The 23833-nt window shown below is 39.4% G+C and overlaps 1 protein-coding gene across 1 annotated transcript in view; it reads right to left on the bottom strand.

The window, feature by feature from the left end:
- Positions 1–3272: 3272 nt before the first annotated feature.
- The window catches only part of RERG (RAS like estrogen regulated growth inhibitor), a 93920-nt gene continuing 73359 nt past the window's right edge, over positions 3273–23833 (bottom strand). The window contains exons 3-5 of the mRNA XM_030959612.1: positions 22582–22638; positions 8088–8161; positions 3273–7072 (exon numbers count right to left, since the gene is read on the bottom strand). Of these exons, the coding sequence (XP_030815472.1) occupies positions 6665–7072; positions 8088–8161; positions 22582–22638 (539 nt within the window). The 3' untranslated portion in view covers positions 3273–6664. The remainder of the gene's footprint in view (positions 7073–8087; positions 8162–22581; positions 22639–23833) is intronic.

Here is a 23833-nt window from a genome sequence, read left to right as displayed (position 1 = left end):
CTGCAGAACTGCAGAAAGCTCTGCACAGAGAAACCCTAAGAACAAAGAGAACATTATTTGGACTTTTTTAAACTAGATTTTTCTCATTTTATTTTATTTTTCTCTTTTTCTCTTTTTTCCCCTTTTTTTCTCTTCTCTTTTTTTTTTTTCTCTTTTTTTTTTTTTTTTTTTTTTTTTTTTTTTTTTCTTTTTTTTCTCTTTTTTTCTTTTTTTTTTTTTTTTTTTCTTTTTTTTTCTCTTTTTTTTTTTCTCTTTTTTTCTCTTTTTTTCTCTTTTTTTCTCTTTTTTTCTCTTTTTTTCTCTTTTTTTCTCTTTTTTTCTCTTTTCTTCTCTTTTTTTCTCTTTTCTTCTCTTTTCTTCTCTTTTCTTCTCTTTTCTTCTCTTTTTCTTCTCTTTTTCTTCTCTTTTCTTCTCTTTTCTTCTCTTTTTCTTTTCTTTTCTTTTCTTTTTTTCTCTCTTTTCTTCTCTTTTCTTCTCTTTTCTTCTCTTTTCTTCTCTTTTCTTCTCTTTTCTTCTCTTTTCTTCTCTTTTCTTCTCTTTTCTTCTCTTTTCTTCTCTTTTCTTCTCTTTTCTTCTCTTTTCTTCTCTTTTCTTCTCTTTTCTTCTCTTTTCTTCTCTTTTCTTTCTCTTTTCTTCTCTTTTTCTTCTCTTTTCTTCTTTTTTTTTTTTTTTTTTTCTCTTTTTTCTTCTCTTTTTCTTCTCTTTTCTTCTCTTTTCTTCTCTTTTCTTCTCTTTTCTTCTCTTTTCTTCTCTTTTCTTCTCTTTTCTTCTCTTTTCTTCTCTTTTCTCTCTTCCTTTCCCCTTTTCTGTTTTCTTTCTCTTTCTCCTCTCCTCTTCCCTCCTCTTGATTTTTTGAAAGTTGCATATAAAAAAACCTGGGATCAATTACAAATTCCAGACCTAATGTCTGTTGAACAATAATAATTTTATTTCTTTACAGTTAGATTTGCAAAAAGAAATCCAAGTTAAAACCTCAAAGTATTCCACTGTTTCTGATTACTCAGTTTGGTCAGATCACCTGTGCACCAGCACTGGTGTATGAAATCTTTCAATTGCTTTTCAGGAAAATGAGAATTCAACCTTTATTTGGATTATGTCTCTCTGGGGTTATTTATTGGGGGTTTTAAATTTGATTTTTTTTCATATCAAAAGTTCCATCTGGGTCTCCTTGATATTCTTTGTAGTAATGACAGCTTTGACCATGCTAGAGGAAACAGAGTGGAGAGTTAAATCATGTGTGCTGACAAAGGAGTTTGATAAAAACCCTTATTTTTTATATTACTGATACATTCTTAGCCTCCAGAACTTGCTGGATTTTGAAATGAGGCTCTGTAAATTCCTGATACCACATAAAATTTAAAAGGAAAGAATGTGCAGGTTTCTTCTGTGAGGTATAATTTGAAGTCTGCCCGTGAATTGTTTTCAATTTTTTTCTTTTTTTTATTATTCTGCATGTTAATATTTCATGACAGGCCATGGCTGCTCCTAGTGATGCAGAATATTTCAGTCTGGTTTAGGACTGGTACTTGACACAGCCATCTGTACTACAATGATGAGAAGTTCCCTTATTGAAAAAAAAATTATTTCCAGCTCTTCAGAGCTACTGTGTTCAGTGTTACTAATTTATATCCAGAGGTATTTGCAAATATCCATCCTTGTGAGAGTGACCTCTGAGAAGTGATACAGCCTCTTTGCCCGTGGGTATCATTTTATTGACAACTACCTTTAAAAAAAACCCAAACAACCAAACAAACTCGAAATTACTTTATTTAATATGATGGAAACAGCAAAAGACAAATGCTGCTTTGGGAATCAAGCTGGAGATGAAAGTGACCAGTCCAAAAAGGCCAAACTCACCTCAAATTCTTGGATTTGTGTGGATTTAGGGTTTCCTGCCAATCTACTTAAACTGAAAATGGATAAAATCCTTCAGGTGGATGAGAGGAATTGGCCACTGGAGTGTGTTCTCCACACTTTGGCTGCCAGGGCTGGGGACCAGGGACTTGAGCCAAACCCCACCAGAGCCAGCCCCAGGAATCTGCCACCTCTCCTGCTGCATTCTCAGCCTTCCCCAGGGGCAATGGTGCTTGCAGAAACCAGGCTGAGCTGGCCCCACACCATTATCACCTCCTGGAAACCTTGCACAGCACTGGACAAGCTGCTGCTCTGTATTTTCATAGCCTGAGGTAATTAGTGCCTGGCATCTGTGAAGGAAATAAAATGCAACACCGGAGTCTCTAAGATGACACTGTTTTCATTACAGGTTTAATTTTGCAAAGAGCATAAAGGCAGATACATCAAAATGCCAAGAAGTCTCTGTTAATTAAATCCTCTTTTTCTTTTTCTTCTCAGGATTTGCATATGTATTGAGCCATTAAAGAAAAAAGATAAAAGGAACCCCAAGACTGTTTATGCATAGCCTGTATGACTGCAGCTACTTTGCAGGAGACATTATTTTGACTGGAGCAAAATAATGTTCTGTGGCTTGACAGAACTCAAGGCTGCTTTGTAGTGCTCCAGAGGCAGACAGTGACTGGTGTTGGGAGGTTTCACCTCCCACCATAGATCCTGTACCCAGGTTTTGTGCAGTGCTCTGCCTGTTGTGACATTCTTTTACCATTCTTATACCCCCACTCCTGTTCACCATTTGGTTGGCCCAAGTTTAGGGGAAAAAGAATGATTACATCTCCCCTCTGCAGTGCTGGAGCTTCCTCTGCTACAGCTTAATACCCACACTCTGTTTGATTATTTGCCATTCATATAATGTACTTTTCATAAGGTACAAATTTTGTACCTCCTCTTCAGATTAACAGTGAATTTTCCTTGGAACAGGAGCAGAGTTGGCAGCAGGTGAAAAGTTGCCTCTGTCCAAATCACCAGCATAAATCTCCCAGACTTTTTATCCCAGGATTTCACCTCAGAAGCTTGGGATCAAGGTCTGTGTTATTTAGTTGGCAGGACAGCTTTTGGTGGGTTTCACTGAGGTTAGTTAATTACCCTGTAACTCTTTTCATCAGCCTTGAAATAGTTAGCAAGGACATTTGGAGCTGTGCCTCACTGTAGGTGCTGTTTGACTTCTCTATTCCAGGACTAACAGCCAAATAAGTTCAAGTAAAATGATCCAAATTTTACAGTGCTTATTCTGGTAAAATTCACTGTTTGTTTTCCTTAGATAAAGATTAAATAAGAACCAAATCAGAGCTTTTGGAACTGTCCCCTTAATAGCTGGAAGGAACACTGGAGACATCTAATGGAAGATCAATATGTGAGAGTTCAGTACAGAAAACACTATATTTGCTTTTTCTTTTTTATTTTTTTCTTATATATTATCTACAAGCACAAGCTTTCATATTTTTAATGTAAAAATGCATACAGATCATTATATATATAAAAATCAACTAGCCTTGTAGCAAACTGCCAGATCCAACTATCCCCAGGCTGGGGACAACCTGTCTGGATCCAGGTGCAAACCCAGTGGCTGATCCTCACTTCCATCTGTAGTTGCACCAAACCCCCAGATACAAAGGTTTTCAGAGATCCAGGGAAGTTTTGGGTCCTGATCCAGGTCTTGCAGCACGGGCATGACTAACTCTTCATCAACTGAAGATAAATATTTTAAAAAACTTCATAAATGACAGTCAACTTGTTGAAGGTAACAAGTATCCCTTTCACCTTTCCTCCCCATTTTTATCTTCTTTCCCATCCTCTCTCTGCAGAAGTGGCAGAGGGCAGAGAAATTCAATATTAGTGTCACATACACGCACTTAAACAGCAGCAGGAGAAACAGAATTGAATCTGTTGATGTCTGCTGCAGAAAGGCTACTGATTGTGGGTTCATGCTGCAATCAGCCCTTTCAATGCTTGGGCAATTTTGGGCTCAATTTGCACATTGTGGGAATATGAAAGATTTATAACATATCCAGTAATAGGTTGCAACATTGTGAGCAACAGTAGATCAAGTTGCATTTAATGCTATGTAATGCATATCAGCAAAAATGGCTTAGAGGGAAACAAATTAATGAGCAATTAATTAAAGAAGTTTGTGTTACTTTTGGAGGAAAGGTCACAAAATGGCAGCCTCCTTTTTGACCAAGTGTTTAACTTGTTTGGCAGTTTTCAAATTCAGTCTTTGCAAAGGAATGTTGCTATTTTTATTGTAGGTTCTTTATGTAACAAGGGACGTTTGCACAGTGAAACACTTGATTTTCACCAGGATTTTATAATTTATCCACACAGATGTTATCAAAGAAGATACAATTTGTTGGAAATCTTTTGGAAAGTATGAAGGCTCTAACTCAGCCTCTCCTTCCTTTCAACTCTTGTCATATGAATATGATTAATTATTTTCTCTTGTCATTCATTTATAACATTTTTGTGTTTCAAATGCAGCTCCAACCTGAACCCCAAGAAAGGATTTTCAGGTAAAAGAACAGTTGAGGTTTTCTAAGAGGGATGAACCAGTTGCTTAGCACACCAAAGTGAAGACATGACTACGTTGCCATGGGATTGCAGGTAAGGATTTTGTTTACTTCGTGCACCAGCACTGATTTGAAAGATAACAGAACCTCAGTGCTTCAACTTGCAAATGCTCACTCTGGCTCCTAATATAACTAAATTGCTGGCAAGTTCAGTCCCTCAGGTAAAGAATTCTGGTTTGTGATCAGGCACTAGCTCGCTCTTTTACACTTGTGTTGATTCTACAATACTAAAAATGGCAAAACCTCTATTTTTTTTTTGGTTTTGTATTTTTTTTTCTTTTTTTAAAAAAGTTAACGATATGATGAGTAGTTTGGGAACAAGTGTGTCACAGAGGCCTGTTGCAAGACCCCCCTGCCCAGAAGCACACAGTGAAGTTTCCATTGCAGTGTGTCCAGCTAATGTACAGCAACAGACGTGAACATGAGGACCAAAATATAGACATTGCAGGACAGTGAAATGAGTTTTTACCACCTAGAATACAGAAGCAGAGAAAACAAACAACAGCCCAAAAAAAATATACATCTGAATGTGATGTTCTTTGCTGGTTGGGTAAAAGTGAAAGTTTAAAGTTTAAAAAAAAAAGTACTTAGGTAAAATATCTTTAAGAGAATACTTTTAAAAGAAGTCATAATTTGGAACTTTTCTCTGTTTACATGGATATACAGATCTGTCTCTTCAGCCTGTTCCACCACCTATATGGCTACCTATAGCTTTACAAAGTGCTAGCCAGCTAGATTTACTCACTTTCCAACATCTGTGGCAATTTGAATTTGATAGGCTTTTGGAGTCACTTCCTCACAAATAACCACATGAAGTACAAAGCAGTGGAGAATAAAGTTGTGAGCAAATGCTCCAAGGGGGCTGTTCCTCAAAGGAGAACACTGCTAATTTGTCATCCCAGCCCTTGGCTGTGGTTCTACATGTTGACAGTCTGAGCTGCCCAAAGGGATGCTACACCACTTGTGGGAGACCAGCACAATCTGAATTAGAAGCTTCCAATCTTGGTTCTTGCATCTTTTAGCAGTTAACAAACCAACTAGACAGGAGGCAAAACTTTAATGAGATGATGAGGGAGAAGGAAAGCACTGGACACCTTTTATCCCAGGCACCAAAATCTGATAAAATGCATTTCTGCTTCAATGTGCCAGATATAAGTCACAAATAACCTGCATTGCTTTGATCCCCAGAGTGCTCCAAGCAGCATCTGGGAATTTAAACAGCTGAAAATTATGGTCTTTTGATATGGTAGAGGCCATTCAGATCTGATTTACTTTTGGGCTTAGACTTTAAATACTTGCCTTCCCAAGGATTCCATTCTTCTTTGGTATGAAATAGACTAAGAGGAACTACTTGGATTGAAAAAAAAAAAGACCAAAAAAAAAAAATCTAAAAACTACCCATAGCTACATTAATAGTAATATGGTTCTTTTTTTTTTCATTTTGATTTCCCAGCACACATACTCCCATTTCCCCAAGCACAGTACAATGCTTTGAGGGGAAATGGTGAAATGCTACTGAGCAGCTGAACTTTAGCTCTCTTGAAATGTGTGTCTAGCTGGCTAAACACTCCAGGAAATAGACCTTTCCTGTATTTTTTGCATACCTTGCTAAGAACATCAACACTCATGGACTTGACAAAAATAACAAGGAGTGAAAGCATACAATGAGCCAACTCAGAGCTGGTGAAGGTGTCAGGTGAACTTTCTGTTTCAACACAGCAGCCTCTACACAGACATATTCAGTCCTGGAGAACATCAGTTGGGATGGTTGTTGATGGACTGAGGGCTGAATCTTACTCTCCAGTGGCTACTGAGCAGCTGTCTGGCTGGAAGTGATGTTTAGGCACTACTGACTTGCAGGGGATTGGAGCTAGCCACGTAGAAGCAGAAGATTCTCTCTTGGTTGCCAATCCCCACAATTGTCTAGTCATTTGGAGTTCATTTGGTGTTTGTTTGTTGTTTTTTTATTCCCCACATTAGTCAGAAGCAGTGTGGCTAAATACATTTCAAAACAGGAAAACAGTATGATTCCGTGTTACTCAAAAAAGTGGTGGTGTTTGTCTTTTTGTGTTTTTTTCTTCATTGCAAAGATTTGACCATTTCTCATTAAATGTGCTCTGCTTTCCCTGTCCCTACTCCAAGTGAATATAGTCTAAAACACTTCTCTGGCTTAGGACAGCTCTTTTTTAGCTGCTGATTTTGGTGAGCATCTTATTAATGGCCTGCTTGACGTGGGTGGTGGAGCTTCTCCTCCGAGTCTTGCCCTGGACCATCTTGCGGCGCCGCACCTCGCGGCAGAGCTCGTAGAAGGCCTCCATGATGTTGCCCTCTCCCGTGCAGGCGGAGCACTCGTAAAAAGCACATGCAAGTTCCGTGGCCAGCTTTTCACCTTCCTCCGTGCTGACTTGCCTGGAGTGATCCAAGTCTGCTTTGTTCCCCACCAGGATCAGCGTGACGTTTTTGGGCTTTTTGACCTCGTCCAGCAAGTTCTTAAGCGGCAGCATTTCCTCGAAGCTGCCTCTGTCCGTGATGTCGTAAACCAGCACGAAGCCCTCGCCCCATCGCACGTGTCCCTCTTTCTGAATGGCATCCTCCTGTTGGAAAAGACAGAAGAATGCCTCAGGAATTTGATTTATGAAGAAGACAGCAGGTCTTCAGAGAGGTACTAGTCCTACAAAGCTACATGCATCTGCTTTACCTTATGCTTTGCTCACATCACCTTTTTTATCACGTGGCATAGGAAATCTATTCCACCCAGTGCCATGACCTGCCTAGACCTGTGTAGCATGTTCACCTGCCATGTTTTACAAGAGAGACCTGACTATGACAGGTCTTCAAAATCTGTTGAAATCTGCTCTTCACTTTGGTGGGAATCATTGGCTGAAGTTGCCAAGCTCCATCACTTGACTGTAGAAATAGACCGTGACTTTGTGCCTGCTTTCTGAGCTGGCCCTGAATAAAAAGGCACGACAACAAAATTACATTATCCCCAGAGTAAGCCCCTCAACTTGTTTGTTCTTCCAAGCAGGATACCTTGCAGAAGGGTGATTTATGAAGAAAGCAGCAGGCCTTCAGACAGGTGCTGGTCCTACAAAGCTGTGTGCCTGTGCATATACTTTGCTCACATCACCTTTTTTATCACATGGCATAGGAGACCTATTCCACCCACTGCCATGATCTGTCTGGCCTATGCAGCATGTTCACCTGCAATGTTTTACAAGGGAGACCTGACTATGACAAATCTGCTCTTCACTCTAGTGGGAATCATTGGCTGAAGTTGCCAAACCTCATCACTTGACTGTAGAAATAAATTATGACTTTGTGCCTTCTGGCCAGCCCTTCTTGTAGGGATGGCCCTGAATAAAAAGGCATGACAACAAAATAATTTCACCCCCAGAGTAAACCCCTTGACTTGCTTGTCCTTCCAAGCAAGGGTGTGGATCCAGCATGGGGGAGGAGAGAGGGGGCCCTGCCCAGAAGGAAATCTGTGTCCCCAGAGTGGGGCACACCTGCCAGCCCCTGCACTGCTGCCACCACCACCACAATTTCCTGCCCTGCTGCACACCCCAGCCAAGGCACTGGGTAGCAGCAGCACAGGCACCCACGCACCTGGCCAGCTGTGTCTAGTATCTCCATGGAAACCACTTCATCATCAATGGTAGCTTGGTGACGGTATGTCGACTCTAAAATAAGAACACATGTTGTGAAACGTATTAGAATAACGTAATTTTTTTTTTTTTTAATATCTTCCTCACAGATCTCCCAGCGCAAGAGCAGATATCTGACGTGCAGTTTGGCTAAATTGTCTTTGCTGGAGCTCTTCCAGCCCTCCTGGAGCACACTCAAGTCCTCTTTTCTAAAACAGCAGCACTTACCTCTCTCCATAGGGCACCACCGTTACTTTCCCATGGGTTAGACCTGCAAAAGCCTGGTGGATGCTGCAGTCTGCACCCAGCAAAGGGCAGTTTGCTGTGGCAGAGAGCTCTGCAAAGCTGTGTCCCATTTCTCCTGTTTGCTCCCAGGAAAGGCTGCTACCTTTGGAAGACAATACCACAACTCTCAAGGTGTCCAGCTCAACAGACTGTCATTGCATAGCTTGTTGATCAAAACCAGGGTGGATGCAGATCAAGGAATCCAACCTCTAAGCTCAGGTCTTATACTGTGAAAAAATTACAGAGCAGTTAGGTATGTTAGGAATGTGTGTTTTAAACATGCTGAAATCATCACATTCCCTTCTTCTAGCAAGGGATCAAGCAGTGATTTCCCTGTTTATGATTTATAAGGATAACCAGTGGGCATTAAGCATTTACACTATGGAAAAATAGGAGCCAACAACCCTATTTACTGTCCCAGGTTTTGGAACCAAGCAACTAATCAGAAAACTAATGACAAAGCAGCTTGTTTTATCTTAATAAGCTGATAAGCTAAATTTGATAGCATTTGACCTAAAATGTGGAAAACTGCCTGTGCTAACATTCAGATTTATTACTGTTGCTAGCTCACAGATGTCCTATATCAAAAGACAAATATGTATGCTGTAAAAGTCTGGCCAGTGACTATGAATGCTTTGCATTGTCAGAGACAGAATTCTTTCATTTGGTGCAAATCTCTTCAATAGGAACAAAGGGAGGAAACTAATTTCTTTAACTTGAACTTCTGCAAGGGCTCATGTTCTGTGAATGCCTGTTTTCATTATTCACTTAAGAATGTCACCTCCTCACAATCAGGAATATTTCAGTGCTGTAAACATTCTCTTCCCCAAAAAAAATGTGTGTCACTCCTTCCCTGTGCCACCTTAATTGCTTTAACAGCCCAGCTGTCTCCAATAGGGACAAATGGCCAATTTACTTGGGCAGATGGCAAGCAAGCTTGCTGTAGGGTTTCAGGCCATGAAGAGTGGCTTTCTTAAAGGCTGTAAATATTCCTTCTGGATGGTATTTCCAGGCTGTTGAAAGTGTTGGAGTCTCCCTTTGTGATCCTGAGGCTATGCCTACACAGCAGAGTGAGGTATGTCAAAGTCCCTTGGTGGAATGTCTTATCTGTGCCTTCCTCACACCCTCCTGGCTCAGCAATTCCCTCAGGGAATGCAGAAAAAGCAGGAAACTCTGCTTTGGTGTTAGAGCTGCACCTTCAATGAGTTATTTCAGTGCTGGGTTGGGATTCCCTGTGTAGTACTCCAAGCTTGAGGTTATTTAGGAAGCTGCGCTCTCTTTCTTTGGGGGAGGGTGCTGTGCAGGAGAGATGGCTCTCTGAGTGAGCAGTGTGATTTTAGCTCCTTATTTGCTAAGGCTTTGCAGTGCTCATTTGCCTTCAACCATCTGGTCCTGCTTCACAAGTGGCTGCTGAGAATTTTTCCACAGAACCTGAGAAAATGCTCACCCAGCCATGACTGCAGGATATCTGTGAAATGTCCCTCAGGAGGCAGGAGGGGGTAGGCCATCCTATGACATTTATAATAATATAATAAAAATATAATATATAATAAATATATAAGAATGTAATTTATAATAATATAATAAAAGTATAAAATCCTCGAGATTTATTCTCCCTATGGAATGTGAGAATAAATCTCAAGGAATAGACTTTAGCTCACCATGCAAAAGCAGCATGAATCTTAAATGATACTTAACTTCTCAAAATAGGACTCTGGCAGCACTTTATGTTGCAAGTTTAACTTGCTTTGGCTGCTCATGTTGGAATGGAATTTGATCTTGGATGAGTAGCACTGATTTAGGTCAGATTCGTGTAAATAAATCTTCCTAAATGTGTGTCTGCTCCTGTGCTCTGGAATGTGTGGTAGCTGGGCGAATTTTAATGAGGAGTGTAAAACAGCTGGACGTTGAAAGCATTTTTGGTGTAATCACAGACATGGCTTCTCCTTCAAGGGAACAGAAAAATCTGAAGAATCTGGTTGTCTTGTAAATTATGAGCCCTGAAGATGTGAGTTCCAGTCTCCTCACACTGATCCCATGGTACATCACAAAAACATTGCCTTGCTTTGGGATTTATTTGTATAATTTTCCTTGTGGCACTGCCTTTTTTTTCCTTTTTTCCTGTTCTTTTTCCCCCCTTTTCCCACTTTTTTCTCCTTTTTTTCCTCTTTTTCTTTCCTTTTCCCCCTTTTTTTCCTTTTTTTCCTTTTTTCCCTTTTTTCCCCTTTTTCTTCCCCCTTTTTCTTCCCCTTTTTCTTCCCCTTTTTTTTTCCCCTTTTCTTTCCCCCTTTTTCTTCCCCTTTTTTTCCCCCTTTTTCTTCCCCCTTTTTCTTCCCCTTTTTTTCCCCCTTTTTCTTCCCCCTTTTTCTTCCCCCTTTTTCTTCCCCCTTTTTCTTCCCCTTTTTCTTCCCCCTTTTTCTTCCCCCTTTTTCTTCCCCCTTTTTCTTCCCCTTTTTCTTCCCCTTTTTCTTCCCCTTTTTCTTTCCCCCTTTTTTCTTCCCCCTTTTTCTTCCCCTTTTCCCCTCCTTTTTTTCCCCTTTTCCCCCCCTTTTTCCCCCTTTTTTCCCCTTTTTTCTTTTTATTTTCCTTTTTTTTTTTTTTTTTTCCTTTTTTTGAGACATGCAGCCAGAGAGTAACAATAGGGCTTGAGATAACTGCTGGACCCCTGACTGAAACAAACAGGTGTCTGTGTCTCAGCTGAGCACCCTTGACTCCTCTTAGACTTGATGAAATAAATAGGTGCTGGTGGATATAGCTTCTAAGCTCTCTCCTGGAATAAACTGCACCTCAAAAGTACTGGGAAGTCCAGAACTGGTCAGATGAATCCAGGCTGTAAAAGTCTTATGCTTGCATCATCGTGGTTAAGTAGAAAAAGCAAGGTGCAGCACTCTACCAGCAGCTCCCAAGATGATTTCAAGAAACTTTCTGCACTTCAGACTTTTGTTTGCACTGGGTGTTACCTATTCTACCTCTAGCTATGTGGCTAAGCCTCCAGAGATGGAACAGACACCACAAAGCTGTGCTTTGCTCACAACAAACTCAGTGTCAGAGCAGAGTCGGGAGCTGCAGTGCAGACTGAGCCTGCCTCAGTCTGGTAGTGCTGTGGGAATTGATTGATTTATTTGCCCTGCTTCAATATAAATAAGTAAATCTGACCTGTTCTTGCTGTGCTTCCAGTCATATGCCCAGAAAGAGGCTCAAAGGTGTGAAGAGTGTGGCTTTGAAGGCTGATGCCAGATTTCAGAGTGGTTCCTGGTCATAAAGCTGAAATCCCCCAGCACTCCTGCAGAGCAAAGCACTCCTGGTTCTCATGGTTCCATTGTTTGAAAAAATCAGGTTTATTTCAAATATATTTAGAGCTGTCAAAAGGCCTGAGAAACACGTTGGAAAATGGCAGCGCTTGGTTTGGTTTTGAGCCACAATAATTCATTCACTAATGAATTAATCAAATTACCATGGCTGCTGAATAATTGTGGAAAAAAATATTTTGCAGGGAAAAAAAACAACTTCCCTGGGAGGATCTTGGTGTTGATAAGCATATTACAAAATATCTCTATTCGTCTGAGCAGTATGATTGAAAAAATACAGGAAAAAAACCTGCTTTTGTAGGGAAAACTTTGAAGCCCATGATCCACAGACTGTCTATGTATGAACTATTCAGTCACAGCTTGTTCACATCACATCCTGGCACTACTGTGACATTTTTAACAGAGTTTTGGCCTATGAGACTTGGCTGCTCATCTCTCAAATCTTTGTTTTGTCCAGGACTATCCTGTTTTTCTGAGTATATTTGTTCCTGAATATTGTAGTTTGTAGAGAAAAACTATTGTCTGGAAATTAATTTCTAGATTTTGAGTTATATTTGCAGTGATGTAAAAAGTTTTAGTGATGTAAAAGCTGTTTTCAATACTTATTTCTTTTGAACCAGCAATATATCTTGGGATATGTCACTGCTCTAGAAGATAATATTTACATTGAGGTGTTTCTTGGTTTTAGGAGTGGGTAAATCAGCCGAGATGGAGGAATTATATTTTACAGGCAATCTTAAGCCAGCCTGGTCTGTTGTTTGCTTTCAAGTACACAGGGACACAACCTCTCTTTTCATACAGAATTTAAGTTGATTTTTTTTGTCAAGAGAGGTTACTAAAACATTTTTATATGTCCTTGTTTTAAAAAACTTTGGTCTAATGGTGGTTTTCAGCCAGCTGGATCTGAGAAATGCAGGAGATCTGGAAAAAAGGCTTTTTGTGTAGTGATTGCAGGAGAGTTTTCAGACCAAAATCCTCAGCTAGTAGACATGAACTCTTAAATCATGGTTAAAGTCCTGTTGGATGGCAATGTCTAAAAGGCAAAAGCTCCCCATAATTAGTTCTGTTAACAGAATAAATGCTCTTGTTTATTGTTTGGGGTGGTTTTGTTGGTACCTCACTACTCATTTAGACTCCTGCAATCTTTGACACCCATCAGTGCATCTCTCTGTCACATTTGAGAACAGTGGCTTTGACTGTTGGGGAAAAAACACCCCAAAATATTATTACTAAGCCTGATGTTGTTCTCCCAACCCTTCCTTGCCCCAGCCCTGGAGAGGTCTGTCCCCCTCTGCATTTCTCTGCTGCTGCAAGAACTTTTCACATTTTAGAAATCCCCTGAAAGTTGAGTGTATCCTCCTGAAAGCCTCTCCTGCCTTCTTCCTTCCTCAACCCCAGGTTTTCTCAAAGCACAGTGGAATTTATTTTTCTAGCTTGCCTCTGGCTGTTATGTGTTCCCTCTGTTGTTTACCTTACAGGAGGGTTTTTATTTTGCCACCAGCAGTGGTTTTACAGTAAGTAAAAACACAGTACCACAGTATAACACAGTACCTTGTGTATTTAGCACATATTTCTAATGCTAATGCAGCATAACCTCGTGTGTCTCTCTATTCATTAATATCACAGATCCCCAAATGAGAAAAGTTGGGTTATTTATTAATAATACCATCAAACAAGATGCCATGAATGGCTATTGCATCATTTTTATCATGTTGTACAAGGAGAAAAACTAGTAAAAATAATGTTTCTGAAAGGAAACTTTGAGACTGATAATTGGATTTGGACTCTTCAACGTTGTACTGTGCATGTGTAGCCCCAAGAATCAGGAAATAGGGAAGGAAAAGCTCCAGGAGGTTGCACACTCTGTCACTGTCATATTTTCTGAAAAATCCCTTCGCCAGGATTTCTTCTCCTGGGAACCTGAGAAGCCTCAGAGACAAATGAAAACAATAATTATCTGATTGCTTCTCTTGTGTTTTGCTGCTTTGGAATGTTGTTGGAGATTGTTTATCCAACATGTGAATTTTGTTGTTATTTAATGACCAATCATGGTTAGACTGTGTTGGGACTCTGGAAGGAGTCACTAGTTTCTAATTAGTATCTTGTTAAGCCTTCTGTAAGTATCCTTTTTCTATTCTTTAGTATAGTTTTAGTATAGTATTCTTTTATATAATATAATATAGATCATAAATAATAAATTAGCCTTCTAAGGACATGGAGTCAGATTCTCAATTCTTCCTTCGTCCTAGGGACCCAAATATTTGAATATTTGTGGGTGACCTGAGCAGAAGCTTCAGGTGCTGTGGGGACCCATAGGGGGAAAGGATGCTCCATGGAGCACAAGGACACGTGCAAAAAAACCCCAGCTATTATAGTGGGGAATATGGAGAACAAATCCAGGAGGAATGAGGTTTGATAAGGTTGCTGCTTAGTGAGAAGTTTGGTTTTTTGTCATGTTTTCCTATTTTTGATTAAGTGGGAAGGTAATAGATGGCTAGTGTTTACATAGACTATAAAGTTCTCATCTTGGTGTGAGAGGATCTGTTGCATCCCTAGAATTTCATCTTTTTAGGTAGAACACATGGGTAATATAAACCTGGTCTACAGAAAATAATTTTTCTTGATGTGTTGGTATTTTCAAGAAATAGTATTTTGGCCTCCAAACAGCAATTGTAGAATAGTTTTCTTGAACAGGACTCTAAAAACAATGAAAGATGTCTTTGTTTTGTTACTTCCTGCTGCATGCAAATAAGATTTTTCTACTGCATGGGAAGAATGAGTTTCTTTTGGAAAGCGAAGTGAGGATGCTTTCCCTTTCCTATTGTTTCTGTCCTCATTCAAATTTTACTGGGACAGGCAAAGAAAATGTGGGCAGGTACCTGGAACTGAATTCCTCAAGGCATGCTAAAACCAAACCAATAAAGCCAGAGCAGCGCTAACAAGTAGGGAGTAAGCTCAGAGGTTTAAACTGTTGTTGGTTGTTTTGGTCTATTGGTTTTTTGGTTTTCATTTAATTTTCTTGCCAGTTCTTGGAAGGGATGTTGGTTGTTGGTAGGAAATACAACCCTGATAAATTTAAGCCTAAACAAATCATATTTTGCTGTGCCTTTTTGTCTGATTGCAGCAAGAAGTCTTTGTTGGTGAAGCTGATTTTCACCTTACTTCTGAAAATATAAATGAAAACTAACCAGTGAGAATTTTCTCACACCCAAAACAAGTAAAACAAAAACCCTTCTCTCCTGGGGGTGCAGAGGCAAGCACTGGGAAATTCTTTCCATCTGGGAAACATTTCAGAATATGATGAGCACAAAAGTAGGGGAAAATATTTTGCAGCTGTAGCTATAGCAAGAACAGGCGCTGTCATTCCTGAGTTTTGCTGTCTGTTGTGCTACTGTAAAAAAGCAGTATTTTTATTACTGGCATCAGGAATATCTTCATCTTGAGACTCATGTGAAAGAAAACAAACCACATTTTCAGATAACTGCTTCCCATGTCATTGTAAGCATCCTCTGTTGCTGCTCTCAATTACAATTTCATCCTTTCAAGCCTTTGTTGAGAATTTTAGAAGCCAGAGTTGGTGTTTTAAGGTGCTTTAGGCCATATGAATCCATTTCCTTAGAAACACCTCAGAGAAACTGGGAATTCTTTCATGGCTCATTGCTTTAATACATTCAGTTTCAATTCCTCCTGCTGAAGAGCACAGTAAAAATGATACAGCATATTAAATGTACATCAAATTAAATAATGTTGCCGCTGTTCTGATGTAGGAAAAATATGATCACAGGAAGATGCCTAGGAAGGCAAAACCCAGACTGCTGAGGACTGAATCCCTCAAGCACTGAGGCAGAAGGAATGAGTAATTTTGTCAATAAAGATCCAGGATCTGAATAGCTGGAGTCTGGCTTGAGAATAAGGCTGTTTCCCAGTGATTTATGAAGTGCCTACCCATTTGTCGTGGCAGTCCCTGAGGCACAGGCTGGCAGCCCTTCCTCCCAGCCCCAAATGTTGGTTACCATTACACCCCACCAGGACCACGTGTGCTTGGACAGGCTGGAGTTGTCAGCACAGGTGTTCAGGTGAAATGTGCAGGAAGAAAAGTTCTGCAAGGTGGTGGCAGAACTCTCTGCCCTTCTGCTCCCTGTTAGAAATGGTTGTTTTCCATCGTGAGCTGCTTGCAGACTGCACTGTCCTGTGGGGCAGCTGGAAGAGGAGGGACTGACAGTCCTTCCAGGGCTGTCAGCCTTTGCACCCAGGGCTGCAGGGGCATCAGTTAGTGATTTATAAACACCTCTTTTACTCTGGGCTGCTCTGTTCGAAGCTCTGTTTGCTGTCTGGGCAGTTTCTCCCTCAGCTGTGCTGCTGCAGGGCTTTTGTGCTGGAGACAGGCAGTTAAACCTTCAGGAGTGTTAGGGCAAACTTGCTGATTAAGCCACCAATCAAGAAAACTGAAAAACCCACAATGCACAAAGATAATGTTTCTTTAACTTGGGATCTGCAGCAGGGATGGCAAGCCCAGGGATCAGGAGTAGATATTCACATGGTATTCCAGCTGTCCATGAAATGTGTTAGCTGAATAAACCAGACAGCAGAGACAATCCTGGAGAGCTCTATTATGACCTGAGCTCTTTATCATGGCTTCAGGGGCACAAAGTTGTCCCAAAAAGATAGTTCGTTTGTCTTCTCTTGCTAGGATATATTATAATATATAATAAATTATACTTAATAATATATAGTTATTTATATAATGCAATATTATAATTATATAATATTATGGAATTCTTTATATAATTGTAATATAATTATAGTTTATAATATTATACATATATAATAAATTATATATATTTATGATTCATTATCGAAATATATTATTATTTATAATGTATTATAATTCATATATTTATCTATTATATATGTATAATATTATAAACTATAATTTTTAATTATTAATTATTATATATAGTTTTAATTATATATATTTATATTAAATATATTATTTCTATTTCTATTCTTAGAAATAATAAATATATAATTAATTATACTAAATAACCATACTTCTACTCTTTAGTGAGGTCCTGATTCCCACAGCTAAGCTGTTTCTGGTTCTCAACCATTTTGATGAAAGCCAGTTTGGCTCTATTCCTGATATATTCCTACTTTTCTCTGGTATTTGTTGTTCATACAGACCTGTATTTATCCAGTGCAGAAAACAAACTCAGCATTATTTGCTAGTTCTGTCATATTATTTATATCCTTTATGGGACCTCCACCCCTTCCTTGTGATTCCTGAATGATACTGTTTTGCTAACAGAACCCCCCAGGTATAGATGTAAGCAAAACTGCCCTTCTAATATAAAAATAATCATCCTTGCAAGAAGTTTTCCAGTGGGAAAAGCTTCCTTGCCAGTGTAAATACCTTCAGAAAGTCATTTCTGCTGTTCTTGCCACAGTGGTGTAATTTGCAAGTCTTGAGTTCGTCTGTAGGAGGTTTAGTTTTCTGCTGTGGGAGAATTCAGGGCTTTAAGAGAGGTTTCTGTCTCCTTCCTTCAAGCAATTTTTACTACTTTGTCTTCTTTTTTCTTGCTTTCCTGATGCCTACACATCTTACCCATGTTTGAGGGTCTCTTATGGGCTGTCTGTATGTCGCATTAGATAGGACTTTATAGAACTTAATAGGACTTAATAGAAACATTGCTCAAGTGTTTTATTCTACCAGGGGAGAAAAAAGAGTGAACAAAAACCGGTAAAGAAATTGTGATGTAGTCACAAGAAATACTCTTCAAAAATGTCACTATTAATCTACTGGTCCTGGCAAAATTATTATTTTTCTTAAAACCCGTGTTTCTTATAGTTACCTCTACTTTAAAGTAGTGAAGAGTCTTCTCTCTATCCCTTTCAAATTAAATAAACTCCTTTGCTTTCTGTCTTTCTTTGCCTTCATACACAGTCCTGTTCTATTGATCATCTGCTAACAGACAGTTTTCAGAGGACTGGCAAAGTCCTATGAAATGTGTGAATAGCTGGAGAAAGACACCTAGGGGCAGTGTGAGAAAGCCAAGACACTTTAGAAAGGTCAGCAAAAATACCATCTCCTTGTTTGCTGATGGAAGTAGATTTTTGTTTCAAATGCAGGCTTTGCTTGGTGTTTCTGTCTGCCTTTGGTGAGTGTCCTAAATGTGAGTATCGGTTACTCTAAGGATTTGCAATCCTTCTGTAAGATGGAGGATTTTGTAGGTGAGACACAGAGGCAGAGACTGCAGACAACAAATCAGTTACAGAAAGAAGAAAAGAACTGAGGAGCCTTTCTCCTGCATTTACCTGGGGTTTTACTTGTTTGTGGCTTTTGCCTGTATAGCAAAAACTGACATTTCAGTCCTTGAGCCTCAGGACCCCCCTGATTCTCCCAGCTATACATAAAAATGCTAATCCAAACCAAATGACAAAACATAGTTCATAACACTCCTCCCTTTTGGTTTTTGGTTCTGTTTTTCTTGTTTTGTTTTGATTTTTTTTTCCTCCCAATTCTTGGATACCCCAGCTCTGTTTTTAGTAAAGCAAATTGTTCAGGTTTTGGTGGAACAACAAATGTGTTCTCAGAGAAATGCTGCAAAATTTTTTTTAAAAGTGCTCAGCCATAGCAATGATGAATTTTCTTCTTTCATCATTTGATTCAGGACATTCTCCCTACATGCCATGGCTTATGGAGGCAGGAAATTTGCTGCTACCCATGAAGTTCTCTCCAGGCCCCCCATCTGTCTGCTGCTGTGATGGCTCTTTGGGCTTTCTCCTCCTTTTTTTTGCCTCTCAGGAAAAAATAAATTTAGCAGATTCCTCGATTACTCTGATTCAGCATCTCCAATTTCAAAATCAATTAAATATCAAAGTCAATCACAATATATCAATTTTTGAGCTCAGGTGAAGCTCACCATAAATTCTGGGCACTGCCAGTAACTCCTGGGGGGAATTGCTGAGATGCAGACTCAAAAATTGTTATTGCAATTTACTGAGACTGGGGAGAGCAGCTATTCCCTGCTGAAACCCCTGAAAATTATGGGGTCAAGCCCTGGGGTCACTGAGGTCCAGGTCACTGTGAGTCCCACATTCATGACAAGAGTGTGACTTCACTGGTGCCTACCCAGGCCAAGCATTTTGAGGCCTTTTAACATCACACTGAGCTTGCTTATATGTTTTTCAAGTTTTGTTCTATTTAAAAACATGTAAACATGAATGAATTTTGGTGAAATCCATGTGGGAACCCAATCCCCTTTCTCAGTGCATATTTAACTAGCTAAAGAAGACTAGTTTGATGCTGAATTATTCATGTATTTAATATTTTAGAAAACAACTGCATGTATTTCTTAAAATGTGTTATTCCAGCCCATTTCTACATAGAGCTCTTTCATCTAATTCTGTTGAAAATGTGAGATAGCTGTAATTTTCTGTAAATGAAGATGGATGTGGAAACCCATTCACCTTGATAATGCCAGGTAGGAATTTACCTTGAGGAATTTAGTGCCTTTTGGAAAAGCAAACAAAATCCCCATGCCAAGATGGTGACAATGAGTAGCCAGTTAAACAGAAATATTGGACAAGTCAAGTTAACACTCCCCAGAAAATGACCTTTGCTGAGGTTGTTGCCCTTTGGCTGAGAACAGTTAAATAAAAAGCAGAGTGAGATGTACTTTTGGTGAAGATGCAGCTGTCCTGCCAGTGTTTGCACAGATCCAACAGCTGCACAAAAGTAGCAGAGCTGCAGAGCCCTGACTTCAGCAGCAGCTCTGTTTTCCAAAGCTTGCAGGGCTCAGTGATGTTCCTCCTGCCAGAAAATGTTATTTTGTGGTTGCTAATTTGGCTCCTGGTGGTACAGCATTCTATCCAGGTGCTGCTAAAAATATGGCCCTTCATTTTCTTCTGGCAGGTTAGAATAGTAAGGAATATTTATAAGGTGTGTTTTTCCCCTTCTAGTTAAAATGTGCCACCCTTGAGTAAAAAGAGGAATAGTTATTTTTTTTAAACATAATGCTTAGCTTAGGTTAATGTTGATTTTCCATCCGGCCTTGCGCAGCTTGGTGAAAGCTTTCCTAAAAATAGGAGTTATCTGGAGATTGCTTGCATCAGAGGGCTAATGGGTGGTTGAAAGCTTGACATAAGAAATAAACTATAAATTTGATGTTCTTGTCTCAGCCCCAGTGATTTTTGGCAAAACCTCCCGTTGCTTTGTTGCTGGATGGCTTGCATCTGTTTTACTCCTGTCCTTTTAGAATAACTTGACAAAGCTGCTTATTTCTCCCTGTAGAGGAAATTATCCTCACTGACACAACTTTAATTTTTTATACTGATTGAGCATGATATCCCTCTTTCCACAGAACTGCCAGCCCATGACTGCTGAGAAGAAATGGATTTATTCTGCTGAAACTTCTCAGTGAATTCAGATGTTTACAGCTAGGTGGACACCAAATCACTGCAGGATGACAATGCTAAAAGACAGAAATGCATTTTTTCAGGCACTGGTTTTCAAAGCTTTTCAAGGTACAGTTTCTTTCTCATTGATCTCTGAAGGCCTAAATAGTGGTTACAATTTCAAGATTATTTGTCATCTCTAACAGTTCAGAACCCTTTTTGAATCCCATTGTGGTCTGTAGTTTGAAAAAACCAATATTTTACAAAACAGTCTCTTGGTGAGCAGCTTCCACCAGAGATTACAGTGATTAAGGAATAACTCCTTGAGAATAGTTTATTAGTTTCTGAATTTCTCAAACCTTTTCATCAGAGCAACCTCGAGAGCTGAGCATCACAGTGACTGTAATGCATAATTTAAGCTATTATTCTCTAGACTGAATGGTGATGTAGAATTCAGTAAGTCAGAAGAGATTTAATTTTTTAGTTTTTTGCTGCCTGCAGGAAAGCTTTCCTTGTTGCAAAGAGAAGACAATTAGATTCCTGAGGGGCACAGTAATTTGCAATTGTATTCATTTGTAAAACGGAAACAAATGTCAAGCCTTGTACAGCAAAAAGGGCATGGGGCCCTCACAATGGGGCAAAAAATAATAAACCTTGTAGCTTGCTAATGACTTCATCTGCATGCTTAAACAAGGCAAAAAGGATGATTCTTCATGCAGTGGCCCTGTGAGAAATTGATGAACTTGGGTTACACTGGTAGAGAAGGCTTTATACACTTCTTGTCAAGTTCTTAGAATGATGTACTGGTGATAGAAATGTGAAGTGCTAACACTAATAATGCCAAAGGAACATCCTATTGAACATTCCACTGTGCAGCACAAGGCAGGTGACACATGATTCACTGAGGACTACGTTGATAGTAGCAGATAAAAGAATGTATTTGAGTTCAGGTTGTGCTGAGATTTATTTTCCCAAGATGGGAGTTTTGATATCTGTTACCTCTCCATTTTGCCAAACAAAAATCCTGGATACTTGCTTTTTACAAAGGGCTGTCTGGGTTCTGTAGTAGAATATATTAAACTTCATTTCTACTGTGCAATTTTATGGCACTTTCTGTTTCCTTAACGAAACCTGTTAAGGAAGGAACATTAATAAAGGAATTGATATTTAGCTGTATGATCTGTGTTGGAACCTGCAAAGAAATGTTAGAAAGGAGAGAGGAACTCGTTGTTGGAGAATAGAGAATTTTCCAGCCCTTTACTTTGTGTGTGAATTGCTTAGTCCTGAGGTATTGAAGGCACCTTCTAAGAAGTGAATGCCTTGTCTTGGACTTGGCCTGGATTTGCAGAGCATTTAAATATATACCAATCTAAGAAATAGTAAAAAATTTAAAAATTAACCTTGGCAAAAGTTTTAAGTGAAGCCTCTAATTCAGAGCAGCTGTTCTACAGGTTCTTTGAAATATCTGGGTCAGCTTCTTGAAAATGCCAGACCCAACAGAGCTAAGTGGGAGCAGTGGAAGGGACATGTGGATGCCTTTTAGATGATTGGTGCCCCTATCTGGTCACCCAAAAAATGAGAGACAATATATGTTTGAAAATGAGGAACAAAAAAGTTACCTGACTCTAGGCAGGCTGACTGTAAAAATCTTTTTTTGGCCACAAATTTTTAAGATCTCTCTCCCAGAACACAGATCTGTATCCCAGTATCTTATTCTCAAGCAGAAGACATTTGGGTTATTCAAAAGGAGAAAACTGATCTCACACTTAATGATTTGAAGAGTTTAATGCTGAAGCAATTTATTTCAATGACAGAATTCCCCTGGATTTCTGAGTGGGCAGAAATGTGCCTCATACACTAACTCAGCCTTTGTCTGGTGCTGCTGCTTCTCTATTCTGCCATCTTAGGCAACAATTTGTTCCAGCTTAAAATGACCATAGAGAAGCTTTTTTGCAGCAGGTTTGGAGGCTGACTGAGGCTTGGAATTTTAGCTCTGTGATTCCATTGCTTCAGCCATGCCATTCCACACCAGGCTTCCAGGACACAACTGTCACTGTCACATTTTCTGAAAAACCTCTTTGCCCAGGATTTCTCTCCTGGGAAGCTGAGAAGCCTCAGAGAAAAAGGGAAAAAATGTCATCTAGTTTGCTTCTCCTGTGTTTTGCAGCTTTGGAATGTGGTTTGGAGATTATTTATCCAACAGGTGAATTGTTTCATTGGTTTCATTGAATTGTTTTGACTTTATGACCAATGACCAACCAAACTGTGTCAGGACTCTGGAAGGAGTCACGAGTTTTCATTATTATCTTTTTAGCATTCTATATTATTTAGTGTAGTTTAGTTTAGTATTCTTTTATATAATATAGTACCATAAAATAATAAATTAGCCTTCTAAGAACATGGTATCAGATTAATCATTCCTTCCTTTCTCTGGGAACCCCACAAATACAGGACACAGGCACCTACCCAGCGTTGGGTCGTACTCCCAGATGAACCGCTTGGTCAGGAAGCGCACCACGAGAGCTGCAGGGACAAAGAGATTTCGGATCAGAAGGACAAGGCATCAACTCAACAGATTGGTTTTAAAGCTCTCCCAGCAAAGTTTTCTATGTGAGTGGACAGGTAGCAGCTCCCCTGAGCTGTGAGCTTATTGGGGCACTCGAGAACTTGTCACTGTTTGTGGCCCACTTCATGCTTTTGGATGGGAGCAACAGAACAAATCAAAACAAACAAACCAAAAACTTTTTGCAGCATTAAAGCCACTGCTTTGGATGCTTTAGGTATCCTGTAACCAGTGGGGAAAGTGTTGGCGGTTTTGGAACCAGCTTTGACGCTTCAAAATGAGAGGTTGATCAAAATAACTTTATTCTTGAAAACTGGCTTTTGGATTGTAAACCATGTAAGGCAGAAATAACTGGCTAAATAGCTTCCTTCTCTGTTTTGGCATGCCTTCCTTGTAACAGTTTAATTTCCACATTTTGCCTACTTGAAGAAAGCAGATTAAATATTTCAAACCAATGGTCAGCACATGCTATTAATCAATTTGCAGAAATAGAAAAACGTTTAGATTTTGGAGCACTGGACAGGTAGTTCTCAGTTGCAGCTTATAGGATAAGATCTTGCTACTTATATTCTTGTATTTAAGTTTTTCTATCCCTCCAAACCCTTTAAAACAACTTTTATAGACTTTGATTATTCTTGAATTTAGAACCAAGCAGTTCTTTGAATTTCTAGTGATGCAAATAAATCATTTACCCCTGAAAACCACCCAAAATCCTTCCTGCAAATGAAGCCAGAGATATCACTGCACAAGCTAAGAGTGCAGCAATTACAGCTACAGGAAAACTTTTCCTTGTCATCAGACCCATATGATTGTTCCATCTTTTGGTTGCAGGTGGACAGTAAAACCCAGTTCTGATCCTGTTCCAAACTGAAGCCAGGAGAATGCCCTCCATCCCAGACTTCTATGCCCAACACTATGATAAGGCAAGAGTCTGCAGAATAAATCTAATGAATTAAGATTTCCTCAATCAGACAATCAGAATATTAGTTTAAGAAGATTAATATACCTCCTCATACTTGGAGGGGTAAAAAGAAGCTGATCCTTAAGAAATGGGATCACCACACAAGAAGCAATTTGAAGTTGGTGTTATTTTATGTTTCTATTTTTCCTTAGGAAATCCTACTTTGATTTTTTGCTTAGGCTTTGCTGAAATGC

Source organism: Camarhynchus parvulus, chromosome 1A (genome assembly GCF_901933205.1).
Source record: "Camarhynchus parvulus chromosome 1A, STF_HiC, whole genome shotgun sequence".
NCBI lineage: Eukaryota > Metazoa > Chordata > Aves > Passeriformes > Thraupidae > Camarhynchus > Camarhynchus parvulus.
This window is presented reverse-complemented; position numbering and strand designations above follow the sequence as displayed.